Consider the following 12,593-nt stretch of genomic DNA (forward strand, 5'->3'; position numbering starts at 1 on the left):
AAGTAATTATGTTGATGTCATTGAGAACCAGAATTTTTGGCATCAGAGAAAGGAAACAGAGCTGTAAGATTGATGAAATTAAGTACAAATCCTGTAGTGGGTTTCCCTGGTGGTCCAGTGGTTAAGAATCTGCCTGCCAGTGCAGGGAACACAGGTTCAATCCCAGGTCCGGGAAGATCCCACACGCAGTGAGGCAACTAAGCCTGTGTGCCAGAGCTACTGAAGCCGGCGCCCTAGAGCCTGTGCTCTGCGACAAAAGAAGCCACCACAATGAGAAGCCCGCTCACCGCAACTAGAGAGCAGGCCCCTGCTCTCTGCAGCAAGAGAAAGCCCTCATGCAGAAATGAAAGCCCCGTGCAGCCACACACACACACACACACACACACACACACACAAAGCCTGTAGTACTAAATTTGATTCAGAGAGATCATCATGAACATTGAAAGTGTTTTCTTTAAACAAAAAGAATGTATCTAGCTCTAACCACTGAAAAGACCCAGAAATATGGACCAACTCAGTAGCAATGAATGCCTGTAGTGCCCAGACCTAGACTGTGATTTTTAAATACTACTTCTCACTAAAAGAAAGCTGAGCTCCTTAGAAAAAATGGCTGGTTACAAGTCTGGAGCAAGAAATGCATAGAGGGAACATTTCTGATGCCAGAGAAGTCATTAAAGAGGCAAAAGGACTCTTTCCTGAGGAACGAATGTCAATAGGCTCCCAATGGCCAAAGGTGAAAAAACTGCAAATCAATTAGGGTATTATATAAAATGAATTGAAACACATCAAATATGTTTAAAACTCAGTTCATAACAGTACTCAAAAACCTAATTGGCTCCCTCTAAAAGATTGTAGAGAATCAACTCATTATTTTGCAAACTGTAATAGAATTATTTATTCTGACTTTTCCTAATGAACTGTGTTGTATTTCCAGGCGACCAAAGAATGGATGACTATAAATGTCTATTTATGAAAGTTATTCCAGCTAATAAACAAAGAAGGAAAAATAAAATTAAAATATCACCATTTTCCAACCCTTAATGAATTACTTGATCTAGACACTAATCAGCAGTAACTGCTAACATCACAAACAGGGAGACAGCAAGACATTAGATACCCAGTGATGAAAGCGCGCACATATTGCCTTTGAAATATTCTTGCTACAAAACTGAACCTACACCTCCAGGTCTAACTAGCAATTTAGAAGAAATATACAGAACAGCAGTGTTAGATGACATCAGGGAAATGCAATCAGAAAAACCTAGACTGTGGGAGTCTCCACAGGACAAATAACCTGGTCTTTTTAAAAATAAGTACAGGGAGAAAAAAAGAAATGGAGAAAGAAATCCAGTGGATTAATAGAGACTTATAAGACATTAATCAACTGGATCTTGATTCAAGCAAATTGTAAAACAAAGTAAAAACTGCTGAGAGAATTGGCGGAAATGTGAACACTGACTGGATAATTGATGGTATTAGGGAATTCTGTTCAACACTTTTAGGACTGAAATAGTATTGTGATCATGTTTCTCTCAAAAAGTTCTTATCTATTTTAGATGCATATTGAAACATTTTTTGATGATATAATATCTGGGATTTGCTTCAAAAAGCCAGAGTTAGGGAGAATTGGGTATGAATAGAGATTAAAACCAAATTGCCCATGAGTTAACAATGTTGATATTGGGTGATGGATGGAAGGGGATTTATTATACCATTCTTTCTATTTGGGGATATGTTTGAAATTGCCCATAATAAAGAAGCTTTTTAAAAAAAATTCCATTTATGATAAGGTATTTGGAATATAGAGTACAGTATCCTAGACATTATGTTACATGTTTTAGAGGACATTTGAACCTAGGTTCCAAATTCCCTTCCTATATGAGAGACAACATCATGTGTGATACTTGGACCCATGGAACTTGAAAGGAGGCATATGTGACCTGTCCCTGACCCCTGGAAGCATGTGCCTATAACCTAGGTTTAGCCAACTGTATGAGCTCATGCAGTACTTTGAATTTTGGTGACTGTCACCAAGACACAAGCAATGGGACTGGCTTATAGCAGGACTATAATACTCTGTACAAATTAAAGTGTGCTTAAAAAAATAAAGCACTATATGAAATGTATGGTTGTATATTTATGGGACATAGATATATCTGCATGTATAATAATAATAGATATGATCATGTTTTGTATAGAGCACTTTATAGTTTACAAAGTATTTGAATTGATTTCTTGTTATCTTTATTGTTAAAATAATGATTATAATAATGAGATAATAAACCATAAGAAGGAATTAACATTTTTTGGCCAATATAAATATTTTTAATTGTATAACACTATTAGGATAGTAATATCTGGCTTGCCTATAGCACTTGATTGCTAGGTACATTAAATAGGATAATTGTAGGGAAACAGCTTTGAAAATACAGATGTCAAGGAATTTACTGCCTATATTTTCTTCTAGGAGTTTTATGGTTTCAGGTCTTATGTTCAGGTCTTTAATCCATTTTGAGTCAATTTTTGTGTATGGTTACATTTTTGTATTATGTTAGATAATGGTCCAGTTTTGTGATTTTGCATGTGGCTGTCCAGTTTTCCCAATACCATTTATTGAAGACACCATCTTTTGTCTGTTGTATATTCTTGGTTCATTTGTTGTAAATTAATTGAGCATATATGAATGGGCTTATTTCCGGGATCTCTATTCTATTCCTTTGATTTATTTGTCTGAGTTTATGCCAATACCATACTGTTTTGATTTACAGTTTTTTAAAGTGCTATTTTGGTTGCATTTCACATAATGTAATATGCAGTATTCAATATATTTGTTATATTGCTATATTCAGTTCAAAATAGGAGAAGGAAATGGCAACCCACTCCAGTATTCTTGCCTAGAGAATCCCATGGACAGAGGAGCCTGGTGGGCTGCTGTCCATAGGGTCGCACAGAGCCGGACACGACTGAAGCGACTTAGCATGCATGCATGCATTGGAGAAGGAAATGGCAACCCACTCCAGTATTCTTGCCTGGAGAATCCCAGGGACAGAGGAGCCTGGTGGGCTGCCGTCTATGGGGTTGCACAGAGTCGGACATGACTGAAGTGACTTAGCAGCAGCAGTTCAAAATGTTTTAAAATTACTAGTATATTTCTCCTTTGACCTATGCTATTCAGAAATGTTTCACAATTTCCAAAATATGGCTTCTTCCTATACTTTTTAGGTATAGATTTTTAATTTAATTCCATTGAGATCAAAGAATGTGCTTATATGATGTTACTCCCTTGAAATTGAATTTTGTGGTTGTTAGATGCAGTGTTGCACATATGCCCATTTGATTTAAACTATCAATTATGTTGGTCTATCAATTACTGGGAAAATTTATTAAAATCCTCAACTACATTAGTGATGCTGTTGATGTCTCCTTTAAATTCTACCCATTTTATGTTTTATAAATTAAAGCTGTGCCATTAAGGTACATAGAAACTTATAATTTTCATATATTCCTGATAAACTTAACATACTTTCACCTTGTAGAAATCTACCTTATTTATTCTAAAGCATGGTGCAATAGTATTTTTTTAAACATTAATTTAACTACAGCAACTTTCTTTTGATAGTATTTACCTGCCATGACATTCTCCATCTGTTTACATTTTAACTTATCTGTACTATCATATTCCAGGCTTATAAATAGACTACAGATAAGTTCTAAAATCCAGTCTGCAAATGTTAATCTTAATTTGTCCCATGCACATTTACTACATTTACTGATATATTTGGGATTATTTCTACCATTTCATATATTTTCTTCTTGAATTACCTGTCTTGTTTCTCTTTCTTACCATTTTCATATCTTGTTTTTTTCCCTCTACTTCTTTAGAAGTTAGACTTTCTATATCTATGATATTCATGGCTTCTCTAGGAATTTTAACAGATTACTTTATCAGAATTTAAAGTCAACTAGGATCTTCTCCATCTTCACAAACAATATAGACATTTTAAGCACTTTATTTATAATCACTCCCTCCCAACTTATTTGCAAGTTTCATCATGCACTGTAATTTTGTTTTAATAACCCCACAATACATTACTGGTGTTAATAACTCTATAATACAGTACTAAAGTGTTATTTACCATGAATATTTCTTTACATTTACTCATATATCTTTACTTACTCATATATGAGCTAATTATTAATCTTTTATTTCAGAATTCCTTCTGAGCTCAGGAATACAAGTATCATTCAGATACTTGTGTCTGAAGTATATCCTTTAAAAACTTTTTAATGAGGATCTGTCAGTAGCAAACTCAGTTTTGTGTCAGAAAATAGCTTCCTTTTACCCTAGTTCTTGAAGGAATTTTTTAAATTGAATGTACACGTAAAAGTTGGCTTTTCTCTAGCAATATAGAAGATGTTATTTCATGGTCTTCTGGGTTCCACTATTACCACTGGAAAGTCTGCTGTTATTCTAATTATCATAAAATTTTAGGTAGTCTCTCTTTTCTGATTGTAAGATCTCCTTGTCATCTTTGCTTTTCTATGGTTCCATGTCTATGGAACCCTATTCTATGTCTAAATGTGAATATTTTTGTATTTATTTTACTTTGGACAGGTTGACTTCCTGAATCTGAGAATTGGTGTCTTTCAGCAGTATGGGAACATTTTCAGTCATTTCTCTCCAAATATTGCTGCTGCTTAATCCTCTTTCTATCATCACCATTTGGAATTCTAAGCTATTTGACCCTCCTTCTCATTTCTACATATCTCTCAACCTCTTTCTTTCGTATTTTTTTTCCTTTTCTTCCCAGATGATTTTGAATGATTTCTTTAGCACTATTTTCCAGTTTACTTAGCTTTTCCCTTTAATATCTATCTAGCTGTTTAATCCATCCACTAAGCTTTTAATTTCCATTTTTATGTTAGTCATGTTTGAAATTCTATTTTTATCCAAATATGACTGGTCTTTTTATAGTCTCCTGCTTCATACTCATATTTAAATCTCTTTTAAAAGTTACTAAATTTACAACTTTTATCCTATATCTGATAGATTCAATGCTTGAAGACTTTGTAGATCAAATTTGGCTGTCCAATGCTTTTGCTGGTGTTTGCTCTTGGTTCTTTTTCCGTTGTCTGCTTTATGATTTAAAAAAAAAAAAAAGGAAAACAACTTGAAATCACATTCCTTGGAACTCTAGCTAGGAGAAACTTTGTGGCCTGGGTCCTTCTCAGAGAGGATTTGTATACACTTTTGCAGATGCCTAAAAACTTCCAATAACTTTAAGCTAAATTTTCCTCTTGAGATTCTCTCGATTTTAGATGATAGGCACGAGGGAGGGGCTCACAGGGGAGAATTTTTCTTTTCTTCCTGGTCTAAGGTTGAGACAGGCAATCTTCACTGTAATAATGAAAATGTGGGTGGGAGTAGTTCTAGCCCACCTTTACATTCAGGTAATTGGCCTTTGCAGTCCCTGCTTTACGGGAGGTAAGGGGTAGGGGTTATTTTATTAGTCTCTTAATGTTGGTTAAGCCTCGCGTTTTGTGCTTTGTCTTTCAGTCGTGTCTGACTCTTTGCGACCCATGGACTGTAGCCTGCCAGATACCTCTGTCCATGGGGATTTTCCGGGAAAGAATACTGGAGTGGGTTGCCATGCCCTCCTCCAGCTTAAGCCTTAGTCTTTGTGTCCTGTCCTCTGTATACTCCATGAAACTGGGATATCATAAGCTTCAAGTTACCAGGTTCTTCAGATATAATGGACTCAGGCTTTCTATGGTTCCTACTTTCACATAGGTTTTGGTGTTTGTATTGATTTCCTTGGGTTGTTATAACAAAGCATGGCCAACTGAATTATCTAAAACTACTGAAATGTACTCTCTCACAGTTCTGAAGGCTAGAAGTCTGAAATCAAGTATTGGTAGGCAATGCCCTCCCTAAAGCTCTGGGAAAGGATCCTTCCTTTCCTCGTCTAGCTTCTGGTAGCCACAGCATTCAGTGGCCTGTGGCATCATAACTCCAATCTCTGTCTCCATCTTCACATGGTCATCTTCCCTCTGTGTCTGGGTCCAAAGTCTACTTCTTTTATAAGGACACCAGTCATACTGGATTAAGGCCCACCCTGACCCAGTATGACCTCATCTTAACCTGATTACATCTGTGAAGGTCCTATTTCCAAATATGATCATATTTAAAGGTACAGAGGGTTAGAATTTCAACATGTTTTAAAGGAGATTCAATTCAACCCATAACAGTTCCTAGCCACTTTTTAATTCCCTGCCAGCTCCTGAATTCTTTCTTATATATTCTAGTATTTTATAGCTATCATCGGTATAATCTTTCTGTCTTCTATTCAGTGTCAGCTCTTATTTCTCACTCTTTTCATTCTGCTTTCCCATAGCAGTTCCCTTCTTTTTTTCCTATTGACTTGTAGACTTAGAAATTGGGGAAAACAAGGCTTATTAGAATTGAGTGCAAAATAAGAATAAGGTTGTAAATGAAGATTCTGTGGACACGATTGTGTAAAGTAGAAGAAAATTACTGCATAGGCACTGTAATACTCTTTGGGGAATGCACAAGGAACATTTATTCCTAGATCACTGTGGTATATCTAACTAGGCTTTTGAATCATAAAGACCCGAGGGTGAATCTTTTCTCTGCCTCTTATAAGTCATATGACTTTGAGAACATATTATGTAAGCTTTTCATTTCACAACTTCCTCATCTGAAAAAGGGGGTATTATGATAACAGCTACTTTTTAGGGTGCTTTGTAGATGGATGATATAAGTAAACTGCCAGAGCAGGTATTGAATATTTGTGCAAATGACTCTGTTTCTGTGTGCCAGATGGGTAAGGACTTTGAATAAGTTGCCTCTGAATAAGTGAGGGGAGGAAAGCAATGTCTCTAACTTTTTTTTTTTTTTAATCACACGGCATGTGAGATCCTAGTTCTATGACCAAGGATTGAAACCAAGTTAATTCAAATTAACTAGCTTCTGTCCTCAGCTCTGCCAGCCAACAAGTTGCTCGGTATCTGCTTTAAAAACCATGTTTCCTTCAACTCCATGACACTTCACCGCTGTCAAACAGGAGGAAACAGACAGAAAAAAAAAAAAAAAGCCAGGCAACATTTTGTATTGTATTTTACACCCCCAGCACAAAACCCCCAAATTTTAAACAAGTATTGAAAGCCTCACCCAGGCCTATACTCCAGAACACCTTTATATTAATAATCTAGGCAAGGAAAAGCCAGAAATCTCCCACCACTCTGTGATTGACTCACATATATGTTGGAGGCAGAGTTCACAAATCTAATTCCTTTCCCCATTCCCAGACATTTTTACCCAGAAAGCCTAAGTGACTAGAGGCGGTTCTGCCCGTTCAGCCAATTCCCAGCAGCAGCTTCTAGTGAAAAATATTATGTTTGGGGGCAAGCATTTATCCAGGAGTGTTTGGAAATGAGATGGTGAGGACGCAAATGGTGACTAAATGACCGGTGTAGGGAGAGCAGAGGAATGAGGGCGATTATGCAGGCTCTGTCCTCTATGAATACATTAGCTCCTCAACGAACCCATGTATCTTGACTGCCTCCAAAGCAATTTCTTTGGGTTTCAGTGAATACAGGTGTATGGAAGTGTTCTCTAAGCTCGGCTTCAGACAGGCCGCTCCAGCCTCCAGAACTTAAAGCCCTAGCATTAAGCCTGGGTGACAAGCCAGGCCCATGCAGCCTGCCAGGCCATTATAGTTGTGAGATGCTCATTAGAGATGCCCAGTCTCCAGTCAGGAAAGGGCAGGGGCTGTCCAGCTCCAGTTGACTGCCCAGTGGGTAGTAGGGATGGCTAAGGAGGGTTATCCAAGCTGGAGTCCTTGAGTGGAAACTGGAGATTGGGAACAGGAGATGGCCAGATACAGACACTGAGGTCAAAGGGGCAGGAGTGGGGTCACTGGTGGGAACCAGGCAGATGCTAGGTGGCCTGCATGGAGGGTTGGCAGTGAGGGGGAACAGCTTGGATGACTGCCTTGAACAGAGCAGGTACGAGGGCTGGCCAGGGACTGGCAAGCCTGTAGTGCATGTGGGCCAGGCTGCTTAAAGATCCCTGTGGAGAGGACAATGGGGACCACAGTGGGGACAAGCCCAGCTTGCATGTCGCTTTTTTCAAGAGGCGAGAACCACAACCTGGACAGAGAGGTGGTCCTCCCTTTACAGGGCGAGGCCCTTCCTTGCATCCCAGATCACACTTCTGTCAACTGCCAAGGGGTCGAATGTGTCTCTCAGTCATGGGGAAGGCTTCCTTTTGGAGTTACCTTTTCACAGGCCCAGAGAAAGGGGTCAGTGCCTTGGAAACATTCCTATATGATGAGAAAATAAATGCTGCCTAGTGTGGACTCACACCACACATTGAGAGCTGCAAAGGGCCCTGTACTTTGGGGTAGGATGGTGGATATCTCTGGAGAGTGATGTGAGGCATGTACGTGCCTGAGGGTCTGAACCACGCTGGGGGTCAGGAACCTGCATGGCGTGAGCCTGGCTGTGCTCTGCTGTTTATACTCCGCGAGTTTATTTCTCTGTGGCACTCTCTTGACAAAGTCTTTAGGAAGGTTCTGTGGGCCACTGTGGAGGAGATGGAGAATAACAGAAACCCCGAGGGGAGGTAACAGTGAAGAGAAGCGGCTCTGAGGGTCCCTCTTATTCACCTCCCTGTTCCTGGAGCTCCCTTTTGCTCACTCCCTGTGAAACCTGCATTTGGTTTCAAAACAGGGGTTTATTTCCTTGATTTGGGAGATCAACTCTCTCATGTTTCCACCTCAGCAAAAACAGTTTCTGATGTTCTTTTCTTCCTGAAAATTCTAGAGGCCCCAACCTGTGTCTCTATCCCATCCCTAGCAGCCCTGATCACATATGCATGGGCCTAGCAGCCCTGATCACATATGCATGGGCCAAGGTTAGGGACTGGACGTTCAGTATCAGTCCGCCACCGTCAAGCCTAAACCAAATTTCTGCACCCCCTGGACTCATTCACCCACTGGGGAGCTGAGCGAAGCCTTCCTGGTGAGAAACCCTGCTCACCCTGATCCCGAGCTCGACATTTTCGCCTCCGTAGACCTCCATGCCTTCATCCAGCAGGCCGATCTCCTGGAAGTACTGGCGGTCCACGATGAAGCAGCCGATGAGGGCAGGGCTCCTGCAGGGCATGGAGAGATGGAGGGCAGTTAGCAGAGGGGCCGTATCATGGGGGTCAACAGAACAGGAAGCACAGTGCTGCTTTCCTGCCAGGAGGGTCTGGCCTTCTCCCTTCCTTTGCTGCCAAAATTGGCAGCCTCGTTCTCTGAGTGGCTCCCCCAGGTCCACCCTCACCAACTACTCCAGGGAGCCTTTTCCATTAGGACAGAGGCAGACAGCTCCTGTCCTGTGACCAGGCATTGTTTTTGGTGGTGGTTGCCTGTGTGTCGACCAGAGAAGTAATGCTTAGTCTGCCAGTCTTGACCACATTGTATCTCTGGCTGTCCTGACCCCTGCATTTTGAACTACAAAGCTGGCCTCTGTTGCTACCTGTGTACCCACAACAACTTCCCCATTCTTCACCTTGGTCCCTTTAGAGAGATGAGCTGGGGCTTTGGATAGCATAGTAAATCATTTGGATTTTATCTGTGGATAAAGGAATGTCAACGAAGAATTTTAAGCAGACAGTGGTAGTAAGCAGATCTGTGTTTATAAAAAGAATACTCTGGCAGCCGTGGGGTGATCGATTGGAGGAGATTGGGTAGAAATCGAGGAATCCGGTTGGGAAGCTTATTGTTATATCCAGGTGAGCAATGATGAAGACCTGGGCTGGAGTACCAGGAATGGAGATAGGGATTGTTTAAAGACATATATGGAGGTAAAATCAGCAGAAGTTTGAGACAGATGAACTCTGAAGGTGAGAAGGAGGAATCTGGATGCCAGCTGGCCTTCTGCTTGGGTGATGATGGGGTGAGGGCCATTGCTAGGTGGATAGAGAAGAAGCTGGTTTTAGAAGAAAGAGGGATTCCATGCTGGGAAAACTGATCTTAAGGTGCCTCTGGGTCACCAGGGGGAGATATCCAACAGGCAGGGCCTGGGTGGCTGGTCTGGGTTGGAATTCAGCAGTGGTCTTAGGCTGGAGCAACGTGCCACACAGCTGGAGGGGCCAGGAACTGAAAGGCCTTTCCTAGTAAGCATGATTGCGGGGCTCATGGCTGTGTGCAGACACCCAGCTCAGACTGTCAAGAGGAAATTTACATTAGGTGAATCAGCAAGAGACCGAGTGGGTTGCTTCTCTGCTGAGAGCATCATCTTACACAAATAACATTAAATTGTTCCATTGCACACTGCTACCACGTCTAGCCCCTGTGCAGCATCTTATCAGCTGGTGGCTGAGAAACTGGAGGAGAAGAGAAAGAAAAGGAGAAATGAAGAATACTCAGTGATGAGAAAACTGTCACTCAAGTGCAAATGGACTCATCTTTGAAATTGGAAACTCATCAAGGTGGAGAAACAGCTATTTTGCAGGCCATTTCTTTGAAGAATGCTGATGCAGGAGACTGCTTGGGTAGAGACTGGTGCTTTGGGGTCCCTACCCCTCCTGCTTTCAAATTCAGTCAGTCAGTTCATTTGCTCAGTCGTGTCCAACTCTTTGCAATCCCATGGACTGCAGCGTGCCTGGCCTCCCTGTCCATCACCAACTCCTGGAGTTTACTCAAACTCATGTCCATTGAGTCAGTGATACCATCCAACCATCTCATCCTCTGTCGTCCCCTTCTCAAATTGCAGCCTTTTATTCTGAAAGGACTCAGCTTCCGCATGAAGGCATCCAGGGCAGTCAGTACAACCCAATCCATTGCTCCTTTAGGCTGAGTTCTGGTGGGGGGTACTTGACCTGCCCTTAGAGGCGACTGCTAGGGGAAAGGTTCCCCATTCTGGCTGTGCATCTCTGAAAGAAGTTCCCTAGCCTCCCTGAACCTCTGATTCCATATCTATCAAATAGAATCAACTATAACCTCACAAGGATTAAATTAAATAATATAAAGCACTTGAAAACCTCTCGTACATAACTGGAATTCAAAAGATCATTTTTAAAAGATGCACTTGTACACTGAAGAAGCCCAGAGAATCCTCTCTCTAAGTGCACAGTGATTTTAAAACATCGACCCTGCAGAGTTAACATCAGCATTTTCCTTGATGTTACTGAAGTGCTGAGCAGGGTAGGGCATTCCAGGATACAAAGGAGGGAGCCTTCCCCTCATAGCCAGGCCCAGTCAAAGCAAGAACAGAATCTAAAATAGTTTCTCTTGGAAGAGCACAGGCATCCTCAGTCTATTACTTATTAACTGGCTAGGGTATTAAGTGGACCCACTCAGCCTGAAAGTGTTATTGATTTATATCTTGCCTTATTCTCCAAAGGGTTAGAAATAGTTTATAAGAAAAAGTAAAATACATTATAAAAAAAAGAGATAAATGTCTGAAAAGCTAAAATTTCACCCCAAATTAGAGGTCAGTTAGAATGCATGAGTCTTCCTTCATGGTTCTTAAAGTAGACCTGCAAAGTTGACCCTAAACTTCCTGGTGGCCAAAGAGAAACACACAGGCCTTAGAAATAAGATTCAGAGTTCCCATGTGGAAATGTTATACTAATTTCTCAGGAATAGGAAGCTTTCAGTTTGAAAGAAATTTCTCAGGTCAGTCCTCTTAAAGAGGTCACTTTGGGTCGTAGTGAACACCAGTCTCAAAGCCATCCCTTTAGAGTTCAATAGAAGATCTCTCTGGGCTCTGTTTACAGTTTACATCATCTGTGGGCAAAGCATCAAAGTATAGCTCCGAGGAAATAGGAGCCAAGGTGGGCAAGATACATATGTATAACCCACAGCTTGCTGTGAGGCATCTTCATCTTCCTATGGGGTATAAAACCAAGAATGTTCTTTCAAAGTCTTCCATTAATATAATTTCTTCCATTAATATAATTTAAAGTTAAAATTTTTAAATTAATTTTTGTATTGGAGTATAGTTGATACACAATGTTGCATTAATTTCTGTTATACAGCAAAGTCAGTCAGTTATATATACTTATCTATCCAGTCTTTTTTAGATTCTATTAGCACACAGGTCATTGCAGAATACTGAATGGAGTTCCCTGTGCTCTGTGTGCACGCATGCTCAGTCACTTCAGTCTTGTCTGATTTTTTGTGACTCCATGGACTGTAGCCTGCCAGGCTCCTTTGTCCATGGTACTCTCCAGGCAAGAGTACCTGGAGAGTACCGGAGATGATTGCCAGGCCCTCCTCCAAGGGATCTTCCCCACCCAGGGATTGAACCAGTGTCTCTTATGTGTCCTGGATTGTCAAGTGGGTTCTTTACCACTAGCGCCACCTGGGAAGCCCTCCCTGTGCTATACACAGGTTCTTAAAATGATCTATTCTATATAGAGTAGTGTGTATATGCCAGTCCCAATCTCTCAATTTATCCCTCCCTCCTCCTTCTTGCTTCAGTTAAGTTTTTGATATAGATTAGGTGATGGAATATTTGAGGTTCAGATGATACTCTTTGTCAGGAACCTAGAATGCAGGTTTAATGATTAAGTCCAG

At 40.8% G+C, this 12,593-nt stretch overlaps 1 protein-coding gene across 1 annotated transcript in view; it reads right to left on the bottom strand.

The window, feature by feature from the left end:
• The window catches only part of GALNT18 (polypeptide N-acetylgalactosaminyltransferase 18), a 353,171-nt gene that overhangs the window by 97,656 nt on the left and 242,922 nt on the right, over nt 1–12,593 (bottom strand). The window contains exon 6 of the mRNA XM_027563283.1: nt 9,064–9,178. Within this exon, the coding sequence (XP_027419084.1) occupies nt 9,064–9,178 (115 nt within the window). The remainder of the gene's footprint in view (nt 1–9,063; nt 9,179–12,593) is intronic.

This window comes from Bos indicus x Bos taurus, chromosome 15 (genome assembly GCF_003369695.1).
Source record: "Bos indicus x Bos taurus breed Angus x Brahman F1 hybrid chromosome 15, Bos_hybrid_MaternalHap_v2.0, whole genome shotgun sequence".
In the NCBI taxonomy this organism is placed as follows: domain Eukaryota; kingdom Metazoa; phylum Chordata; class Mammalia; order Artiodactyla; family Bovidae; genus Bos; species Bos indicus x Bos taurus.